The sequence below is a fragment of the Haliotis cracherodii genome, unplaced genomic scaffold (genome assembly GCF_022045235.1).
Source record: "Haliotis cracherodii isolate W230 unplaced genomic scaffold, xgHalCrac1.p SCAF_34, whole genome shotgun sequence".
NCBI lineage: Eukaryota > Metazoa > Mollusca > Gastropoda > Lepetellida > Haliotidae > Haliotis > Haliotis cracherodii.
The window spans coordinates 574,404-599,363 of NW_027266291.1; the positions used below are offsets into that span (position 1 = coordinate 574,404).

At 39.3% G+C, this 24,960-nt stretch overlaps 1 protein-coding gene across 1 annotated transcript; it reads right to left on the minus strand.

Moving 5' to 3' along the window:
• Positions 1-206: 206 nt before the first annotated feature.
• On the minus strand, positions 207-24,681 carry LOC139477711 (serine-rich adhesin for platelets-like). The gene is made up of 24 exons (XM_071260105.1): positions 24,646-24,681; positions 18,675-18,771; positions 15,001-15,113; positions 14,590-14,662; positions 14,041-14,162; positions 13,794-13,869; positions 11,524-11,651; positions 9,963-10,041; positions 9,358-9,479; positions 9,128-9,203; positions 8,545-8,672; positions 7,925-8,003; positions 7,601-7,722; positions 7,394-7,469; positions 6,047-6,174; positions 5,568-5,646; positions 4,047-4,174; positions 3,672-3,747; positions 3,047-3,174; positions 2,713-2,785; positions 1,616-1,743; positions 1,233-1,305; positions 527-660; positions 207-286 (listed from the first exon to the last, which is right to left on the minus strand). The coding sequence occupies exons 1-24, from the start codon at positions 24,677-24,679 to the stop codon at positions 207-209; spliced, it is 2,352 nt and encodes a 783-aa protein (XP_071116206.1). The 5' UTR covers positions 24,680-24,681.
• Positions 24,682-24,960: the final 279 nt, after the last annotated feature.

A 24,960-nucleotide genomic window follows, 5' to 3' on the forward strand; every position in this document is an offset into this window, starting at 1 on the left:
TGTTGCATATAACAGAGAAACTATATTCTTAAATATTCTTTGGCACTTTCAGATCACAGCAAACCACAAACAAAAGGATGAGGACATATTCCTTCCTGCTTATGTAAAGGTAGAGCAGATACCTGACGTGTTGAATACATATGTTTTATATATTCGACATTTTGCATTTTCGGTAATATATGAGAGATAATGTCAATTGTGAGCCTTTAGAAGAAGGCAGTAACCAGGGGCAGCAGCAACACCAGCAGCAGCAGCGAGGCCATGGAGGAACTATCTACTCTGACGCCTGCAGGAAAGTACGTGCATTTAAAACATTAAAGTTAACCAGAAACTGTTTTATTGTGCAAATGAATATATACTCCTTTAATGCTGCAATATTTGAGACGGCTTTGAATGTTTTGTGCCGAATTATTCCAATTACCATGTATGCAAGTGGTTAATGGTGTTGTAAAAATACGTCAACAGATTGGGTAATCAGTAAGAGGGTGGAGTCAGGATAATATCAACTCACAAATCCAGAACTCACCTGTGGAACAGAAAGAGGTTATGAAAGGGGCAGACACGTTCGTCTTCAACACCTCCTTGAGGGTGGTTCCATCACAGGCGGCCTGAGTAGTTGCAGTGATGGCCCCTACACAGGTGGAGAGAGCATTGGCTGCACTATAGTCCCAGGGGAGAAAACAGAAAGTGTTATGTTCCAGTCAAACACATTTCACATGTAAGCTGAAGGAAAATCGTTATGGTCCTGACAAACCTGATACACTAAAGATTCCTTATCTGTGTCAAGCAAAATGTCCTTTTTCACAAATAGGTTTTAAGAAATTATCTTTTCAGGTTTATTTCGGACAATCTCCTATCCTGCCTCCATGCAACGTTGTAGAAACTGTTGCTGTACTGACAACACCTAGCTGTCATTGGCAGCACAGGGGCATTTCCTTCGGCATAAAAACCTGCTTACTGTTCGTACAGCAATTTAAAAGGATTAAGTTTATTTAATTTAAAGCGACTACCCATAAACATAAACAAAATATAGAAAGTTGCTGATACCATTTTGTCGATGAGTGAAAAAACACAAAACTTCCCGATTCATCAGCCACAAGTTTGCCAGTCAGCTTGTCAGAAAACTACGTACGACAATAACCGTTGTGTTTGTAAGGTTCTTATTGTGTTGCGTTATTTTGTTGAATCGATTTGTAGGTGCATTTACGAAAATATATCTTTGTCTTCATTACCTGCACTTGTTGGTGTTAGTACTGACATCGGCTTTGTTGAAATTGATCTGACACTGACAGGCATCGGTGATAGCTGATGAGAGAAGATGAATCATGCATTATAAAAAGCAAAGATATTTAAAAAATTATATTTGAACATATCAATGTACTCACATTTCTTGTAATATTTCTGTCGCAAACAAAGCATTTCAGAAAGAATTCTAAAACAAAGTCTTCTTTACATATCACGTTACACAAGCACGGGAACCAAGGGAGCAACATGAATTAATAAGAATATTTGGACCTCAATTTTGCCACTCTGTGGCATCAAAATCAATTTTAGCTTTCAAGATTGACAAGAGTCCCTTCAATGAGAACTTTCCACGTTTGTCAGCTATACTTACGACATGCTGTCGATCCAATGTCTGTGAACGCTTCCTGTGCCTTGCTGCCAATACTTGCTCGTGTTGCCATGGTTCCACAGCCATCGTTCAAAGATTCGTCAATGCATGTGCTCAGAGTCTTTGTCTCACTGGACAATGCAGATGGTGAAAATGTTACTAAGCGTGGTTACCATATATATAGTTACATCTCTGTCTGCAGACGATCAGGCAATTTGTCAATATGAATGTAAATGTCACAAAACAACTATTGATCAAACCATGTGTAAAATGCTGGACTTCTTCATTGATAACATCTACGTGATATATAGAGGTAAGACATTTAGGCAGGAAGTAGGCATCCCCATAGGCACACTTCTTACTGTTAAGTTTATAAAGAGTCTTATATATCGAGGATCTGATATCGTTCAACAACGGTCAAATAGCCAATTCAATTCCACTGATTTACCCTCCTGAACTAGAACCAGGGAACTGCCTCATCTGTTTCACATTTAAATCTGTCCTTTTAAGATTCGGAGTGACAAAAAACTCTCCACACGACCGTATGGCAAGACTGATGACTTTAACTTTCCAATCATCAACTTTCCCTTTATGGCAAGCAATCTTGTAGCACTCTAGCCTTTAATGTCTACATTTTATAATCGAACAAGCTCTTTCCAAGAGCATCATATTGCTCAAATGTTGATGACGGTTACAACATCCAAGCCCTGAGCAATTTTTTTACAAAGTTTTGTGGTATACAGTTGGAGGATATTTTTCAAATTTGAAGTGACAAAAATGAAATCCATGCAATTCCCTATGATGATGTATGCCATATGTTACCACGTTTCTGTCAGATAAACAGTTGACTTGACTTTGCATGTGTTTGTGACGACTGTTACAGGTGGGGAAAACCTGCTATCATCACTATTTAATGGTGATTCATAAACACATGCTCATGATATGAGATGTACAATGATCTGCTTTTAGTAAAGCTTTTTTTAGGATTATCGCTTTCTAATGTATATAGAAATTGATTATATTAGAAACAATGTGAATATTGTCCTGTCCCAACCGACTTCGTAATTAAATATGAACATCAGTGAATGCAGTGTACTTACGTGCACTTTTTGGTGTTATCACTGATGTCGGCCATAACATAGGCGATCTCGCAGTCACAGTTGCTAGTCTTGGCTACGTTGAAATAAAGATGACATTCCATTTAAATGAACAATATGATATATAGCTTCTTACAATATACCACAAAAGGATACATTGCTTATTTTAAAAAAATCCAAAAAAAAATCAAGGAAGCGCTATACAATTCATGAAGCTTCACTAAGGATAACCCGAAAAGGAGCATACATTGATGGCAATTTGGGGCGATATCTTCATCGAAACCATGAATGACCCTATCTGTGTGTATATTATTGAGGGATACTCTGTTATACATACGACAAACGGTTGCACCAAGGGTTGTAATAGATGAACTAGTTGCGGAGGCCAAACTGCGAAGAGTAGTAGATCCGTCACATCCGGTTCCAGTTTTACCCAGAAGGCAACTGGCAAGGTTCTTCAGCGCCCTGGAGAAAAGGAAGCCGTTATAATATACACATATTTACACATGTATAAAGTAGATATGTGGCATAATTATAAAGCAGTCAGCTATACCCTTATCCCGGTGTTATTTCATAACCATCGGGTAAGTGATTTTCGTAGCTTCTGTAACAGCAGCAATATCCCCCGATGGAGATAAACATCGGCTCCGAATAAAATATCCATATGTGGTATCGAACATTAGTCTTGCAAGCTTTTAGAATAATATAGTATGCATATGTTCTTTATCGATAGTGTCCAAAGCTTTTTGTAAGAGCCAATAAAAAATATGGGTGTGGCTGTTTATCTACATGTATCATGTGTTCGTCTGTCTTAAGCATCAGTGATTCACAAAAATGCAAGCCGTTGTGATGTAGCCTGTGACAGTGTTTACCGAAGCGAAACAACTGTTTCTCTCTAGTTGCTATGACCAAAAGAACAATGGTTTTAATATGATATGTTTATGTTAACACTCGACACTTACGTGCACTTCTTGGTATTATCGCTGATGTCTGACTTTGCATATTGTACGTCACAGTAGCATGTCGTGTTAACAAGGGCTGAAACAATGTAAACAGTTCATGTTTAAAAAAGGGTTTTAAATCTCTCTTTTGAAGTGAATCCGGAATTTGGTTTGAAAAGTGATCAGTAACTCTTTGAAGTACACTACTGTATCTTCAACAATGCCATAGAGACGTAATGACTTGTTCCCGTTACCCGATAGTTATTGATCATATGAATAAAAAAATGCATGATCTGAAGGTCGTGGTCACAAATCAAACGAGTATGAGCAAGCGAGCAGTCACTAGTCTACTGCTGACTGACATGTCGAAAGTCGGGTGACCAATGTTTTACGTACTGCATGGAGTTCCAGTGATTGCATTAATAGTGCTCTCTGCTGCTGTTGCGAGGGCCGCCACTGTTGTTGTCGCGTCACAACCAGTCCCTGTCTTGTCCTTCAGACAATTCACGTACGCCTTTGTTTCTCTGCAAATTGGGAATCAGGTCCACAAGTACGTTTCAAGTATAAGGTAAATTAGTACTCACGGTACTATTATTGTAAGATAGTCCTTCTCTGCTTTTTGTATTGAATTTTCATAAATAAACGTAAGCATGATGATAGCAAAAGCTAGTAGTTAGGATATTCCTAGTGTGTTTTCAATGTGAAGGTTTAGAAGGTAGGTGCAATGCCCATACATTTCATTCGAGTTGAAGTTCGAAACCTCGACATTGATAAATACACTAGGTGTATCTCCATTCCGCCATGACACAATGACGAAACTAACGCAAACTCTTTGGTCACAGCGGATGTGGCCTCGGCTAAACCTAATAGTTTAAGTATTGAAAGGTCGAATTAAGGGATCTGTGGAGGATCGGATTTAACATGCATACATGTTTGCTTGATGTGCCGAAACCATACATTTCATTACAATACTTGAACCACTTCAACGAGACATACTATATTCAGTTCGCAGATCACCTGCAAGCAACACTCAAGCTGATATCGCAAGAAAGAATGAAGAGATATTTGTAACGTTTTGTTCTATTGTACACACAACTATTATGAATAAAGTTGTACAGATGGGAAATCTAAGCATTGCGGCGCTGTAGCAATGGCCTCACACTACGCGATAAAGTAGTGCCGAAAGTAAATCCGTGTTGATGTTAATCGATCTTACAATACATGTATTTGTTCGTCAAGTGTTGCACCTGAAATGTATTGCGACATTTGCTGTAAATAATTAGGAACCACGACATGTTATTTGGCAACATAATAAAGGAAGTTATTGCCAAACGATTTGTTTGTGAAAGAAGTGTTTCCAAATAAATATTTTCTTTCGTGGTAATCAGTTCGCATCAAAATCATGGTCAAATGTTGATTCTATGCTGATGGCGGACCAATCAGAATTCAGGATTCAAAATATTTATGGTAGAATCAATCGGAACTGTCATTCAACGCCGTAATCATAATTTAATACCTTATTGAAATTATCAAGCGTCTTTATATTCCCAATTTTATATGTTTGTAAACAGTCAAGTAATAACAGAAAAGCAAATGGTTTCAGTTAAAGTGGTGATACACTCTACTTTCTGGTTGTTTGCTTCAGGAAGTCTGTACAAATAACAATATCCAGCCAGTTGTACGTTCAAAAACTGGCACCGCGCTCGGCAAGCCTGTCTCCTCAGATTTCCTAGGTGAAGACATGACATTAGACATAACCCTCTGTTAATTAAGCAAATAATGAATGCCTAATAGTAAAGTGAATACAAGCCATTTTGGCATCTTGAGCTGAATTGAGAGTGCTCACTAATTCGATGAAAGGGGTCAAAATGCCATGCCCTTGAATGTTGCCGTATGTAAGTGTAAAATGGTACACACGTGCATTTGGTGACATCACTGCTTCTGTCAGCCTTGCCATAAGTCGCTTCACATTCACATGCCGTACTTGTTATGGCACCTGTCGAAGAAGAACTGGGATCTCATTTTTACATCCACCACTTCAAATCCGAAGGATAATGTTTAGGATGAGTGAGTGAATTGTATTTGGGTAACCGTGATCATTATATATATTGGTGCTTTAATTATAGGTGTCATTGTTTACATGTTTCAAGTGTACTTATATGTATACGTTTAAGAAGTACTCATCTCTGTTGGTGTCTGGCATATATGAAGTGAAGTGAAGTGACACGCAATGACATACAATCAAGAGTCAATAGTATGGGGTCATTTGAAATACAGCATCTGACACAAATTACACATTGCTTAAGTCTATATTGTCCTTATTGATAAAATATAACTTATGAGCAAGAGTGTGAATGAAGTCAAATATGATATGATTGTGAAAGAAGGTAACTCACTGCACACAGCTGTAGTAAGACCAGTGATGGTTCCTTCAGCGGCAGTGATCAAGGCAGACACGGTCGAAGTGCTGTCGCATCCAGTTCCACTCTTATCTTTTAAACAGCCTATATACTTCTTGGCTTCACTGCACAGACATGATCAGAGTGAATGTTTCCCATCACATCAAGAAACACCACAGCCCTGTCCCTCGAATTAGGTTCGACATTGGGGGAGACATACATGTGCAGAAACATAAGAGCTAGTTTGCAGAGCTTTCGTGTGGTAGAGATGCAACTGAGGTTGGTTTCTTAATCAAAGTCGGAGCCTGTAACTCTTTTGACGATAATAAATATGGACGGTTGATAAGAAACACTACACAGGTTGGTTGGTTGTTTAATGCTGTACTCAGCAATAGTCCAGCTACATGACGGCGTTCTGTAAATAATCGAGTCTGGACCAGATAATCCAGTGATTGACATCATGACCAATTGAGCATCGATCCACACAATTGGGATCGATGACATGCATCAGCCAAGTCAGCGAGCCTGACCACCCGATCCCGTTAGTCGCCTTTTACGACAAGCATAGTCACCTTTTACGGAAAGCATGGGTTGCTGAAGACCTATTCTAATCCGGATCTTCACGGGTCCACTACACAGGTAAAATCATTAGTGTTACAACACATGTTCCAATTACACAATGTACGCTATATGATTGAGAGTCAATCGGAGTATTTTAATTCTGCAGAAACACGTATTGTCATAATTATATTCAAATGTTTATGTTTATTTAATACCGCTTACGTTAAAATACCGTCAGAAACATAAAGAAGAGGAATATGGGTGCGACCATAGCTTCCATTCATCCCAGTTGTTAATTTCCAAAACGGAATCATTCACCAAATTCTTGCTAAAAAGTATATTCCGGAATCACAAATCGGTTATCCTTGATAGCTATACGCTGGTAACCTTGAATAAATAACGGTAACACAATTGGGTCGACTTGGGTAAATGTTGTTATATTACAGAGATAAAACTATTCCTAATTGTGATATCTTCATGTATATAATTAAAATTGATAAATATAATAATACAAAGTTTGATTATTTTAGAAGTCTTAGTCTCTATACGTCCGTTCCGTTTCGTCTGCTCCAGGCTTGTGACAGGAACGTTCAAATATTGAAACAAAATCATTTTATCAAGATGGATATAAAAGTATACCAACAGAAAATATAAGCTTATGTCTAATATGTCCTGCATATGAGTCTGGTTTACATTGAAACACCATTCATGGCGCTAGTGACGAGAAATATGAAATGACCGAATGACCATATGACTTTGGTTTGACCGAAGAATATAACTTACGAGCACTTCAGGGCATCGGTACTGATGTCAGCTTTGGCATAGGCTAGCTCGCAACCACAGGCAGTATTTGTCACAGCTGTAAAACAAAACCACGGTGTTCATCTGAACTGTTTGGAAGATATATTATTATACATAATGTCCTGTTGTCGTTATCAATTATGGACATTATTTGTCTTAAGATTTACTCAATAAAGCTGTTCAACGTACCAGTGCATCCGGAAATAGATGTAATGCTGCTTTCAATACTTGAAACAAGAGCTGTAACTGTTACGCCCGCACATGCCGTACCCGTTAGCGTCTTCAGGCAACTGCCAAGTTTCTTGGTTTCTCTAGAGAAGCAAGAGTAGGGGAAAACCTAGCGATCTTGATGAATTACATTCTATACTTATTGCAAATGTTTGTGCATGATTGCTTGGTGGTTCTGCTTTTATCATTTGTAACTTATGCAGTACAATAGATTATAGTTATCAATCTATTTTCTTGTATGTGTAATACATTATGTGCCTGGAAAAGTGTAAGTAATGTACATACGCGCATAACTTGGTGTTGTCGCTTCTGTCCGCCTTGCCAAACGTTGATTCACACCCACAAGGGGTGCCGACAATAGCACCTGTAGATAGTAAGAAAGTGTTTTGAAAGTTATCATAAATATATTCTTCTTCATCACTTGCAACTTATTCACAGCGAGAAGTCGTGCAGCACGTGAAAAAAGTGACCTGTTATGTATTTCATTAACATACTGCCGAAGTGTGTGAGTAGGACTATTGCAATGATGAAGCCATTAAACGCATCTTTGTCTTTTACTGCACATAAGTTGAGAAGCGAATCTTGCTTGTGACCAGTGATCGCATCGGCAACGTTGAACGTTCTTAATAGGCTGTTTGGAACTCATAGCAGGTATTGTGTTTGCTAAGGAGATCCATGGGGAAAGGGTCATTCTAAGTGACGTTTTAACTTCATGGACAGTACATTATTCTGGGGGGTCATTATTCTGGGGGGAAGAAAGCACACTTAACGAGTGCAATAAGTACTCCTGCATACTTATTACCCTTGAAGATAAGCACCCGTTTCTATATCCATAAAATATGACGTATGAGTAAGAAGTGTGAATGAAGTCGAAAATGATATGATTACGAAAGAAGGCAACTCACTGCACACAGATGTAGTAAGACCAGTAATGGTTCCTTCAGCGGCGGTGATCAAGGCAGACACGGTCGAAGTGCTGTCACATCCAGTGTCTGTCTTATCCTTCAAACAGCCGATGTACGTCTTAGCTTCACTACACAGAGGGAATAAGATGGAGATGATAACAACACAATAAACATCGTCGCAGTCATTGTCTACACCAGTACCAAATATAGCACAAGCCTATATACATAGCACCATGGCCAATATGGTTAGGGCTTCCATGGTTTAAAACAAATATGGTTGTAGAACATAACAAAAAAAACATTAAAGCCATCATTAGAAGTATGCTAGTTCTTTGTAAAGATGTACACTACATCGGTCATATTTACGTGTAACACCTGCACATGTGTAAACTGAAAGAACAATGTTTGAGATGTGGGCTTTCAAAATAATATTCAGAATTTTGCATTTGTATACTCTTACGTTCCTTCGTTCCTCTGACCTCTGTTCAACACTCACGGGGTTTTAGATGCCTCATCTTCTGAATTTATCAGCCAAAATCAATTAAATGTTAACGAATAAGGTTTATGTAAAAATCAAACTTACGAGCACTTCAGGGCATTGGTACTTATGTCAGCTTTGGCATAGGCTAGCTCGCAACCACAGGCAGTATTTGTCACAGCTGTAAAACAAAACCACGGTGTCCAGCTTAACTGTTTGGTAGACATATTATTATGTTATTATACATAAGGTTCTGTTGTCGTTATCAATTACATTGACTTTATTTGTTGAAAGTATTTAGCAATACGGAGATTCCATACAGCTGTTTGACGTACCAGCGCATCCGGAAATAGATGTAATGCTGCTTTCAATGCCTGTAACCAGAGAAGTAACTGTTGCGCCCGCACATGCCGTACCCGTTAGCGTCTTTAAGCAGCCGCCAAGTTTCTTAGTTTCTCTAGACAGGGGAGAATAGAGGATAAACAGAAAACATAGAGATCTAAAGAGTTGATGGATTACAGTCAGTACTTATTTCAAATGTTTGTACAAGATGGATTGGTGGTTCTGCTTTTGTCATTCGTTACTGATGCATTCCAACAGGTTATTGTTGATGTAAGACGTCATTGTAAGTGAATACAAGTGAACAAAAGAGCTGTGAAAATTAAATAATTGGACCACTGAATATCAGTGACGACACCAGATTCGCGGAAAGGGTAAGTATGTCCTGTCCTACCGGTAGAACCGCCATCACACAAATTGCATAAAAAATGAGTAGTTTTGCCTGACGCCGCACAGCAGTACGTACACCTGCCATGTGACGACGGCCTGTAAACAAATCAAACAATCGATTGATCGATTGACAAGAATTTCAGTTTTAGCAATCTTTTAACCTTATGCGTAATACATACCATACCATGAGATCTAGACGTATTGTACATACGCGCATAACTTGGTGTTGTCGCTTCTGTCCGCCTTGCCAAACGTTGATTCACACCCACAAGGGGTGCCGACAATAGCACCTGTAGATAGTAAGAAAGTGTTTTTAGAATTATTATTAACATAGCCTTCTTCATCACTTGCTACTTATCCACAGTAAGAACACATGCAGCACATTGAAAATGCAACTGATCTGTTATGTATTGCATTAACCCTACGAGCATAGTACCAAAGTGTGTGAATAGGACTATTGCAATGATTTAGCCACCACAGGCATCTTTGACTCTTACTGTACTGTACATAAGTTGAGATACTAATCTTGCTTATAATGAATTTGACCAGTGATCGTATCAGCCACAAGATTACCCGACAATGTTCGAGTGTGTGTGTGTGTGTGTGTGTGTGTGTGTGTGTGTGTGTGTGTGTGTGTGTCTGCTTGTACTGATACGGACTGATGACGAATTGACAGTGCTAGCCTGCTGAGATACCATACCGCAGTGGATACCCCACTCAGACACAGTACAAGCCAAGCCGAACAGTCCTTGTGTTAGCCCCTTAATGTTGGACGCCAGGCGGTTATAAAAATACTACATATAAACGCCTTTTTGTATGACAAGTTATGTCAGACAACCCGTTAAGGATTGATATAAATTAGTTTGTAATCGGCATTGTGTTTCAGATGTTCTTTACTAAGACCAAAATATATCCGCAGTATCATTGAAAGGCCATCCTTGTCTAGACAGACAGAGACATACTGCAGCAATCAATGAATTTATCTCAGTATCTATATTACACATCTTCATAACCACCTTTCAATTAGACTAACATCTAGTCTCTGAAATGAACACATCTTACATAAAAAAACAGTTGTCCAGTTATCTTAATAAAAATATAATAAAAAGGAGCCCAGTGACTCTCTTCATTTTCAGATACTGCAGTGATCTAGACTTGCCAAATATTATAGACTTGCATGGGCTGTATTTGATATATATTTGTATCAGGGTCTGTAAGACAGACTACCTTTCAATGATCGGCCAATTGACCAATGATGAATAACACACGTTTTGAATATGGAATGGCATGCAATACAGGAGGTGAGGTGAAATGGGGTTGACGTCGCATCAAAGATTATTGCATTTATATGGCGATGTGCATGCACATGTGTTGTGTTTTGTGTTTTGTGTAACACGAAAGCCCCGCGCAGACACAGTATACTGACTCCTACAGTCCTTGTTTCACCCCTCAATGCCGAGCGCCAGACAGGGTAACAACAAGTACCATCTTTTAAGGTATTTTGGTATGACGCGGCCGGGGACCGAACCCCGGACCTTTCGCTCTCCGGGCGGACGCTCTACCACTAGACCACGGAGGCGGTCTTCAATGATATGGAGTGAACAATAATTATTCTGGGTCATTTGAAGAAAGCATACTTAACAAATGCATCAGGTGCACATACACAAGTAAAACGCTTAAAGATAAGCACCTTTTTCTATATCCATAAAATATGACTTATGGGCAAGGAGAGTGACTGAAGTCGAACATGATTGTGAAAGAAGGCAACTCACTGCACACAGATGTAGTAAGACCAGTAATGGTTCCTTCAGCGGCGGTGATCAAGGCAGACACGGTCGAAGTGCTGTCACATCCAGTGCCTGTCTTATCCTTCAAACAGCCGATGTACGTCTTAGCTTCACTACACAGAGGGAATAAGATGGAGATGATAACAACACAATAAACATCGTCGCAGTCATTGTCTACACCAGTACCAAATATAGCACAAGCCAATATATACTCTTCAAAATAAGAAACTTGACACTGATTTTCAAAATGTAATATAATGCGATTGTTTCAAAATAGGACAGAGAAACAATAATTGAAACACTGTTTGGAGATCAATGTACACAATGTTCAAAACATTAATCGTGTCACCTAGACAGACACACGTACACGATACAGTTAATGTCACAGGGGTACAGAAAATGTCAGTATCGATTGTGCCCACCACGTGCATCAATCACCGCTTGACACCAACGACCCATAGATGCAATCATGTTGTCAATAACACACTGTTGGATGTGCTGCCATTCATGCTGAAGTAGTAGTCACATTTTTATGATAACATGCTAGTTTTAAATCTATATCTGTGATAGACTAGTGCTTTTACTGTCCTTTGTCGACAGATTTTAATATCTATGTGAATGTATTATTACTGTATAACTTGATTTAGTCACTATATGGCTGCAATATTGCCGATGTGACACACTCACTCATGCTGAAGTGCATCAAGAAGCGCCGGAAGTGTCTGGGGCGGTGGATTCCTTCTGCGAACGCGTCGATCCAACTCGCCCCACAGATGCTCAATCGGGGAAAAATCTGGTGACCGGGCTGGCCTAGGTAATATCTGGATGTTGTTGTGCTGTAAGAAGTCCTGACAAACACGTGCAATATGCGGTCGAGCGTTGTCCTGCTGGAACTGTCCGCCATGAAAGTTGACGTGAGGAAGAACGTAACACTGTAGGATCAAGTCTCTGTAACGCACACCTGTCAATGCACCTGTCACATGCACGAGAGGCGTCCTACCACCGTGATGAATTCCGGCCCATACCATGACACTCCCGCCGCCAAATGGGACAACCTGCTGCACACAGTTGGGGGCGTAACATTCACCCCGACGTCTGTAGACACATGCGCGCCCATCAGCACGTGTGAGTAGGAAACGGGACTCGTCAGTAAACCTCTAACCCTCTATTGGCACCAAAGCAGACGGTCCACCAGATGACGTGGGGTCAATACATGACGTCGAACAGGTCTTCGTGCAAAAAGTCCATCCTCCCTCAGTCTGTTTCGCACCGTTTGATCTGATATTCTGCGTACCCCAGGGATCTGTGTGGTTGCAGACTTGGCTGTGGTAGTGCGGTCTCGGGGGTGTCGCAGCCGGATGTATCGATTTTGTGCTTGGGTTGTCTTTCTTGGTCTTCTTGACCTTGGTCTGTCGTCAACTCTGTTGGTGTTGTTGTATCGGGTCCACAGTGCGGAGATTGTCTGTCTGGATACGCCAAAGTGCCTGGCCACTTCTTGCTGAGTTGCTCCAGCTTGTAATCTCCCAATGGCGTTGTTCCGTTGAGCTGCATTCAGTCTTGGCATTCTGTCACCGCCTCTACTGCCGTTATAAGGACTGTATGAACAGCCGTTGATGTGGATTTTTATACCCATTCAGCAGGGGGGCCTGCATGCCTAAATGCAGGATCCTGTGCTGCACGTTTTTTTACAGGCGGTTGCGTTTGGATGAAACTGTAAAATTGATCCCAAAACGCTACGTTTATGTGCTTTGCATGTGTTTTCGCGAATTATAGACACATCATCTTTCTGTTCGACTTATTTGGTTCTCATTTAATATTATTATTTTAGATATTTGGCAAAAAGTGGTTTTACATCTATGTCAAGTTTCTTTTTTTGAAGAGTATATATATCACCATGGCCCTTGTGGGCAGGGCTTCCATGGTTTAAAACAAATCTGGTTGTATGCTGGGTGTGAGGGAACATAACAAAAATACATCATAGCCATCATTATAAGTATGCTAGTTCTTTGAAAAATATAGACTACATGGATCATATTTACGTGTAACACCAGCACATTTGTAAACTGATTGAACAATGTTTGAGATGTGGGCTTCAAAATAATATTCAGAATTTTGCATTTGTTTACTCTTACGTTCCTTCGTTCCTCTGACCTCTGTTCAACACTCACGGGGTTTTAGATGCCTCATCTTCTGAATTTATCAACCAAAATCAATTAAATGTTAACGAATAAGGTTTATGTAAAAATCAAACTTACGAGCACTTCAGGGCATTGGTACTTATGTCAGCTTTGGCATAGGCTAGCTCGCAACCACAGGCAGTATTTGTCACAGCTGTAAAACAAAACCATGGTGTTTGGAAGACATGATGTTGTCATGCGTTAGGCCAAGATGCGATTTAGGCTATGGTGCTGATATATAGATAAATCACACACGCAACACACAACATTAAATGAACGTACAATTGTGGTACGGATTTTGCAGGAATAATGTCGACACACTTACTGCAGCCTGCCAAGTTGGTGATTATTGTTTCTGTAGTTGTGGCTAAGGCTACCACCGTTGTCGATCCATCACATCCTACGGCCTCTTTAGTTTTGAGGCAGGATGCCCGAAGCTTTCCAGCGCTGATATATACAAATATAGTATCAAAACACGTCTTTTGCTCATGAATGTATGATGAACTGGATAATTTCATATGGTGAAAACTTTGGTAACGACAGGTACGTACTTTATGAAAAGTAAACAGACAACTTTATTCATAGAATGTATAAGAATTTATAGATAATATATCGTGTAAGTGACCATACACATGGGGTGAGTTGTATGTTCTGGCATGGAGGATTATCTTATATGATTAAACGCATTCAATCACTATATCAAGTTCTTGTATAATAAGACCTAGAGTTCCATCTAGAATTGCGTTTGCACAAGGCCACATACAGTTTCCACCTGATATATCATGATCCCGATTATAGGTCGTGCGTACAAGGATGTCCACTTATCATTATGGCTGACATTATCATATTGCTGTAAAACCGCATTTCTACTTACGTGCAGTCGCCTGGACTTGAACTTGAATCGGTGCCCCAATAATCCTTCTGACATGTACAAGAGTCGGTCAGTGCTGATGAGCAAATAAAAAGTACGATTCATTATTTTAGAAATGTGATTGGCTAGATGTTGAAATCCCATAAACTGACTAGATTGACTGTGGACAAGATGAACATGTAACTGATGTTGGAGCTGAAGATTTTCCTCTCTTCTGTCGACTGGTATGGTATGCGACATACTATACCACTCAGACTGGGTTGAGGATATTCCTTCTACCTCAATGCTTGCAATACGCAAATGAAATAGTATGATCTACGTCATTATCCATATGGCATGTTAAGTTCCCTTTCTTTGTATAACATCAGTTAAAATAGTGATATGTATTTTGATGGACATCAGTTTAATACATACTGCAGCCTGTGAAGGATAAGAAATCGCTGAGTATTTTGGCAGCTTGAGCAGTGGTCAGCGGGCAACCGGGGCTTGTTCCAGTTTCCAGACAGGTAAGATAGCCCTTCAAGAGGCTGTTGAAAATGTCAAATTTCTTTGAATTACTTACGTGTATACTGAGCGAAAACCTATCTACATGATAATTCTGAAAGGGTTTTAATAAATACAATGCACAGTCAGTTACTCGAGTGCCGGTGTAAAGTCTGAAAGTATACCCCCTCCCCCTTCAAAGTCTACCTGGGTAGATTCTGGGAGTTCACAGAATCTGACCCCCCTTTCCCAGAATCAACCCCCAGGGGTATACTCTGGGGGTTCCCAGAATCTACCCCAGGGTATAACCTAGGAGCTCCCAGAATCTACTCCAGCCCTGTTTGATTAAAAAGATATTTCATGAATGTACGTGAAGTTTTCTCTTTTGGGATGCATCTAACTCGGCCTTGATCTCTTCTGGTCAGTTGCTGTAACAACATTGTCATCTGATTAAGTTTTACATAAATGCCTATTCAGTACACAATTAGTTTTAAAACCTTCATATCCATTTAATTTGAGAAGACAAAGGTGGGAGCACCAGTTTTTCCACACAGTAATCATAATTAAAGAAATCTCACATGTGAGATGAGAATGTGACTCATTTGAATAGGTTATACACATACATATATAAATGCAAAGATACTGATGTTATCCACTTTTAATTATGGATGATCAAGTTTATAACGACGTTTTGATTCATGTAATAATTGGATATTGGTTTTCAGAATAAAATTGCTTTATATTTTATGTTAGTTTTCTCTATTTGTTATTGATAATGATATAAAAAACTCTGACTAAGATAGTGACAATTGCACCGTGAAATTTACTACACCCATCTGACTATATTTAGAGGAATAAGAATGTAAATGGACAAATGATTAGATGCTTTTAATGATGTGATGTCGTCTATAGTCAGAAGACATTACTGAAACTTTGATACATGCCTCCCCAAACAAAGGTACTTACAGACACAAGCGCATACTTATATTTGGTTTCAAAATGATTTTATATGCAATCAAAAGCAGTTAGGTCTATTCACTAAGCATAATTTATTAAGACATTTCCTCACACAATTCTCAACACCAACTTTCGAACTTATAAATTGATGATGACTACAATGAGTTAAAGTCTGAGTGATTTGTAAGATACTTTATTATTAGTATAAATAATATTTATTTCTTCCTTGCTTGTATAAAACAACATTTTGAATTTTTGAACAATTCATCATTATCTACACCGGGGTAGATTCTGGAAACTCTAGGATTATATCCCTTGGGGGTAGTTTCTGGGAAAGGAGGATAGATTTTGGGGTAGCTCCCAGAATTTACCCGGGTATACTCTGAAGGAGCTAGATTTCGGCAGCTTACATCGGGTATTGACGCTGTCTAAAAGTTTTGTGACGCGTTAAATGAGGGAGGAGAACATGTTTCTGACTAAACGAATATTCAATAGATACTGCGAAAGGTGCACAAGCACACGATTGTCAAATATGCGTTTGCATACTCATAATAAGCGAAATAAATCAAGCCGCAAAGGCACGTAAAATGAAAACGGGTTCGGGAATAAAACCTGTTGAAAATTAGTACATCATGGAAACTATTATCTCCTATATATATGCACTGAATTTGTAACTTAATTTTCACCTCTGGGACAGTGCTTGAAATTAACTGACGTCCAAAAGAAGTGTATTGAGAAGATCAATATATCAACATAATCAAGACTGAAAATGACAATCATACCGCGACCGAGAATGACGTCAGAGCCCCCCAAAGTTGGGTGTGGTACAAAACTCTAGCTTTCAGAATCATGGACAATAAGCAGAGTACATAAACAATCGCTCACGTTCAATAAGAAGTCATTAGTAGCATGTGTGACCACCAAATGCCTAAATACACGCAAAACCTCTTCGACGCACAGAAAAAGTCAGTCGTCTGATGAGGTCACGTGGGATTTGACGCCATTCGTCTTGGAGGACCAAGATCAGTTTTTGCCGGTTGGCTGGAGAGAACACGACGATCCATGAAGTCCCAGAGGTGTTCTATGGGGGACATGTCGGGTTAGCGTGCAGGCCTATGGCATTTGTCCCCGATGACGTCACTGCAAGGTACGCAAGTACCGGTCATCATGGGGCATAGTCACCCTGGGTCAGCCTGTTCTTGGCCTGTCAGCGGTCCGCCCTGTCTGTCTGTAACGTTGCATCAAGTTGGTAACGGCAACACGGGAGCAACCGAAGGTTCGTGCAATATGGGCGTGGGTGGCTCCCATCTGTACCATACCCAAGGCTCGTTCACGTTGTTCGACTGTGGGTCGTGGCATTTCTTTTGTGTTTTTTTATCACTGTGGATGTCTGACTTGCCGTTGCAATCGTTTTATACCCTTACCCGCACGTGCATTTGCAGTTGTCCGTGGTGCACGTGTTTTTCACTTTTTCGCGTGTTATCTCGCAAACATGTAACAGACGATTTACATTTTCTGCATACACTATTGTTGTATTTAGGTTTTGTGTTTTAGATAGACTTCATCGAAAACAAAATTATACTTTGTCTGAAATTTATATTTTCAGTTGGTAAAGTTTCTTTTGGACGTCTGACAGGCAGGATAAAGACAATTTATGAAAATTAAGTATATCCTCCATAGAACAATTACAGTATTCAGCTGTTTTGGGAAAATTGTGTATTAAACACTCGCCAAACAAATTTCCAAGATAGGAAACCACAGAAACCTGATCGTCAGATCAGGCGGACTTTCAAAACCATTTTATGACAAATATATATAATTCAAATAACATTCTCGTTCTAAACATGCTTATGCAGGTTGTAAAACTATCACGGAAAAATGATTTGTGCAATTTATCGATTTTACTTCGGCGTTTGACAACACTGTTTGGAGCCCGAGCCAGGTATAAACGGCAGAAAGTGCATTAGAGGTAAATTTCTAACATTGGTTAAAATATATTTAACAACATAAAATCACCGATGCCAGCAAATAATGTGTCGTCTGTGACTACTTCCCTTGCCTAACTGATGTCAAACAGGAAGAAAACCTGTCATCTCATTTATCATCGAACCTGGCTCAATCTGTTCTATTTTTTTAAGAATTGCAAAAATATTCTTTACAATTATTGTATTAATTCGAAACTAAATGACAACATGAGTAAAATACAAATAATCCTTTTGGAGGTCCCATCTCAAAGTCCAGACATATAATCTTTTATTTGATGAAAATCGTTTACTATAGGATCGTTGATAGCTAATCGTAACTATGAATTGACCTGAAGAAGAACAACCAGTTCCAAGAGCCTCTATATAGGAAAATATGTACATGTGTTATATCTTTCTGGCATAAACTTTTGAAAATTGTTCTACAAAATTATTTCGCATTTTGCTCACTTTTATTGTATGAAAGACAGAAATACATTGAGCAAAATAATTTTAAGACATGTCGTTTACTAAAATCAAGCAGAAATAAGGTTGTGAGAAATCTTATCATATATTTTGTACACTTAGCATGCAAAATTTAAAAAACAAAATACAGCGTTACATGTAAATATGTTACATTTCAACTTGTTACATTTGTAACTAGAATTCGTGATGATATCAACTTACGTGCATTTTGCAGTGTCATCGGCTGCTGAACTAAGACCATTTGTGTATGTTGACTCGCATACCACACACGTGTCGGCGTTATTGTATGCGAAAAGCCCTGGCGAAAAAAAAAAGACGTCATGGTATATTTTCCTTTTGACACAGAACAGGCCAATAACACATTTACAACTTAAATCTTTGACCAGGGAAAAGGTGCCTATCAATTAGGATTCCTATATTTTTGTACTGAAGTCGTAAGAAACTTTGTGTGACACATAAATCATATTGTACAGTGTGGGTCAATCTGGTAGTGGGCGTTTATCTCAATTAGACACTGACGATGACTCAGTTTCCACCATCACAACATCTAGACCTTGACAATTTCCCACATAACACTCATTACAACATATAGACATTGACAAGTTCCCACATTACAATCATTACAACATATAGACCTTGACAAGTTCCGACAATACACTCATTACAACATATATAGACCTTGACAAGTTCCCACATAACATCAATACAACATATAGACCTTGACATGTTCCCACATAACACCATTACAACACCTAAACCTTGACAAGTTCCCACATAACACCATTACAACATCTGGACCTTGACAAGTTCCCACATAACACCATTACAACATCTGGACCTTGACAAGTTCCCACACAACACCATTGCAACATATAGACCTTGACAAGTTCCCACATAACACCATTACAACATCTGGACTTTGACAAGTTCCCACACAACACCATTACAACATCTGGACCTTGACAAGTTCCTACACAACACCATTACAACATCTGGACCTTGACAAGTTCCCACATCACACCAAAACAACATCTGGACCTTGACAAGTTCCCACATAACACCATTACAATATATAGACCTTGACAACCTCCCATATAACACCATTACAACATCTGGACCTTGACAAGTTCCCACACAACACCATTACAACATCTGGACCTTGACAAGTTCCCACATAACACCATAACAATATATAGACCTTGACAAGTTCCCACATCACACCATTACAACATATGGACATTGACAAGTTCCCACATAACACCATTACAACATATAGACCTTGACAAGTTCCCACACAGCACCATTACAACATCTGGACCTTGATAAGTTCCCACATAACACCATTACAACACCTGGACCTTGACAAGTTCCCACATAACAACATTACAACATATAGACCTTGACAAGTTCCTACACAACACCATTACAACATCTGGACATTGACAAGTTCCCACATCACACTAAAACAACATCTGGACCTTGACAAGTTCCCACATAACACCATTACATAATATAGACCTTGACAAGTTCCCACATAACACCATTACAACATATAGACATTGACAAGTTCCCACATAACACCATTACAACATATAGACCTTGACAAGTTCCCACACAGCACCATTACAACATCTGGACCTTGATAAGTTCCCACATAACACCATTACAACACCTGGACCTTGACAAGTTCCCACATAACAACATTACAACATATAGACCTTGACAAGTTCCTACACAACACCATTACAACATCTGGACATTGACAAGTTCCCACATCACACTAAAACAACATCTGGACCTTGACAAGTTCCCACAGAACACCATTACATAATATAGACCTTGACAAGTTCCCACATAACACCATTACAACATCTTGACCTTAACAAGTTCCCACACAACACCATTACAACATCTGGACCTTGACAAGTTCCCACATAACACCATAACAATATATAGACCTTGACAAGTTCCCACTTAACACCATTACAACATCTAGACCTTGACAACTTCCAACACAACACCATTACAATATATAGACCTTGACAAGTTCCCACATAACACCATTACAACATTTGGACCTTGACAAGTTCCTACACAACACCATTACAACATCTGGACCTTGACAAGTTCCCACATCACACCAAAACAACATCTGGACCTTGACAAGTTCCCACATAACACCATTACAATATACAGACCTTGACAACCTCCCACATAACACCATTACAACATCTGGACCTTAACAAGTTCCCACACAACACCATTACAACATCTGGACATTGACAAGTTCCCACATAACACCATAACAATATATAGACCTTGACAAGTTCCCACATAACACAATTGCAACATCTGGACATTGACATGTTCCCACATAACACCATTACAATATATAGACCTTGACAACCTCCCACATAACACCATTACAACATCTGGACATTGACAAGTTCCTACGCAACACCATTACAACATCTGGACCTTGACAAGTTCCCACATCACACCAAAACAACATCTGGACCTTGACAAGTTCCCACATAACACCATTACAATAAATAGACCTTGACAACCTCCCACATAACACCATTACAACATCTGGACCTTAACAAGTTCCCACACAACACCATTACAACATCTGGACATTGACAAGTTCCCACATAACACCATAACAATATATAGACCTTGACAAGTTCCCACATAACACAATTGCAACATCTGGACATTGACAAGTTCCAACATAGCACCATTACAACACACAGACATTGACAAGTTCCCACATAACACCATTAGAACATCTCGACCTTGACAAGTTCCAACACAACACCATTACAATATATAGACCTTGACAAGTACCCACATAACACCATTACAACATCTGGACCTTGACAAGTTCCCCACACAACACCATTACAACATCTAGACCTTAACAAGTTCCCACACAACACCATTACAACATCTGGACATTGACAAGTTCCCACATAACACCATTACAACATCTGGACATTGACAAGTTCCAACATAGCACCATTACAACATCTGGACCTTGACAAGTACCCACACAACACCATTACAACATCTGGACTTTGACAAGTTCCCACATAACGCCATTACAACATCTGGACCTTGACAATTTCCCACATAACACAGTTAGAACATCTGGACATTGACAAGTTCCCACACAACACCATTACAACATCTGGACCTTGACAAGTTCCCACATAACACCATTACAACATATAGACCTTGACAAGTACCCACACAACACCATTACAACATCTGGACCTTGACAAGTTCCCACATAACACCATTACAACATCTCGACACTGACAACTTCCCACATAACACAATTAGAACACCTAGACCTTGACAAGTTCCCACATTACACTCATTACAACATCTGAACATTGACAAGTTCCCACACAATACCATTACAACATATAGACCTTGGCAAGTTCCCACATAACACCATTACAACATCTAGACCTTGACAAATTCCAACACAACACCATTACAATATACAGACCTTGACAAGTTCCCACATAACACCATTACAACATCTGGACCTTGACAAATTCCAACACAACACCATTACAATATATAGACCTTGACAAGTTCCCACATAACACCATTACAACATCTGGACCTTGACAAGTGAGGTCTTTATTCTACCATATCAGTACTACCTTCACTACCACTTGGATCATGTGAGGTCATCATTCTACCATATCCGTGCTACCTTCACTACAACTTGGATCATGTGAGGTCTTCATTCTGCCATATCCGTGCTACCTTCACTACAACTTGGATCATGTGAGGTCTTCAATCTACCAGAGAAGTACTACCTTCATTACAACTTGGTTCATGTGAGGTCTTCAATCTACCATATCAGTACTACCTTCACTACAACTTGGATCATGTGAGGTCTTCATTCTACGTTATCAGTGCTACCTTCACTACAACTTGGATCATGTGAGGTCTTCGTTCTACCATATCAGTACTACCTTCACTACAACTTGGGTCATGAGAGGTCTTTATTCTGCCATGTCCTTGCTACCTTCACTACAACTTGGATCATGTGAGGTCTTCATTCTACCATATCAGTTCTACCTTCCCTACCACTTGGATCATGTGAGGTCTTCATTCTACAATATCCGTGCTACCTTCACTACAACTTGGATCATGTGAGGTCTTTATTCTACCATATCAGTACTACCTTCATTACAACTTGGATCATGTGAAGTCTTCATTCTACCCTGTCAGTACTACCTTCACTACAACTTGGATCATGTGAAGTCTTCATTCTACCCTATCAGTACTACCTTCACTACAACTTGGATCATGTGAGGTCTTCATTCTACCATATCAGTACTACCTTCACTACAACTTGGATCATGTGAGGTTTTCGTTCTACCATATCAGTACTACCTTCACTACAACTTGGATCATGTGATGTCTTCATTCTACCCTATCAGTACTACCTTCACTACAACTTGGATCATGTGAGGTCTTCATTCTACCATATCAGTACTACCTTCACTGCAACTTGGGTCATGTGAGGTCTTCATTCTACCATAGCAGTACTACCTTCACTACAACTTGGATCATGTGAGGTCTTCATTCTACCATATCAGTACTACCTTCACTACAACTTGGATCATGTGAGGTCTTCATTCTACTATAGCAGTACTACCTTAACTAGAACTTGGATCATCTGAGGTCCATTCTACCATATCAGTACTACCTTCACTGCAACTTGGATTATGTGAGGTCTACATTCTACCATATCAGTACTACCTTCACTTCAACTTGGATCATGTGAGGTCTTCATTCTACCACATCAGTGCTACCTTCACAATAACTTGGATCATAATAGGTCTTCATTCTATTATATCAGTACTACCTTCACTACAACTTGGATCATGTGAGGTCCATTCTACCATAGCAGTACTACCTTCACTATAACTTGGATCATGTGAGGTCTTCATTCTACCATAGCAGTACTACCTTCACTACAACTTGGATCATGTGAGGTCATCATTCTACCATAGCAGTACTACCTTCACTATAACTTGGATCATGTGAGGTCTTCATTCTACCATATCATTGCTACCTTCACTACAACTTGGATCATGTGAGGTCTTCATTCTACCATATCAGTTCTACCTTCACTACAACTTGGATCATGCGAGGTCTTAATTCTACCATATCCATACTACCTTTACTTCAACTTGGATCATGTGAGGTCTTCATTCTACCATATCACTTCTATATTACCCCCAAAAGGCCATGTGTAAACGGTTCCCCTGTTCGGTGTTTTATTACATGACACAATACAGCACTTACTAAACGGTCATCGTCAGTTGAATTCGATCAAGCAAGCAGGTAGCATACAAGGTTATGCAAACATAACAAAAGCTTATCAAAAGACTGCATAATCATACTCGATTTATGGTTCTGTTTGTTTGATCACGAAATAAATATGATCAATACTATAGCCGGGGTTGGAATTTCTATATGTTATCTTTCAAAAGATATCTTGTGGGCGAGAAATGCATCGAATACGGTATATGTCCTTATATGTAGTGATATACTTATAATACTTAGTAAGGCTAAATTCTTTACTTAAATATTTCCCTAAAACAGCAAATACAACTATCTTTCGAAATAACTTCTAGATAATACAGACATTATCCACGCACAAGAAATTCTTATCTTTATCTGAAACCCTACCGTGACAACTTCATGAACTTTAAAGTTAACCTATCACGTTAAGCCTCTGGAGCAATGAAGCTAGGAAGAATACGGGTAGTACTTCTCGTACCACTTGCTGATGACATTACGCAGGGAAATGCTTTGAAAGAGAATTAAAAAAGTAATAAGAAAGTAACACGTTGAACAATGGTAATTATTGTACTTAAAGCTATACCTAACAGGCGTTTATACGTCCTCATAGACGTACAAGTAATATCGCGGATTCTATAAAAAAAGGAAACAACGACATTTACATATTGACAAATTCATGCATGTCCTTTCTATTTCCGTTACAACTATAAATTTACATTTTAAATTATTATACTTGGTTTCGGGAATAGTACTCGTCCTTGAAAACGAATGCTCAACATAAATGAATAATTTCAAAGAACTAAAATGAAGTAGAGATGTACTTTTCACCCACCTGCAATCACGACAAGTCCTAGTTCTAGCTTCATGATTGTTCCGCACGGCGGCGGGATGCGCGGGTGACCGGTCTTTTATTATCTGAAACTAGTCACGTGGTATTCTGACAGTCCTGTGCAGACGCATGTACCCAAATCACGTGTTATTGCTTCCATGGTGATACTTTGTCCACACAAATGAGTCTTTACTTCAACCCTTAACACAAGCATCTGTTTAGGCGAGTTCCACTCACTGACGCGTTACTCTTGGAATTGAGCAACTATGCTATCACAAAACCCGATGATTTATTCACGTAAATATTATTATCTGCAGA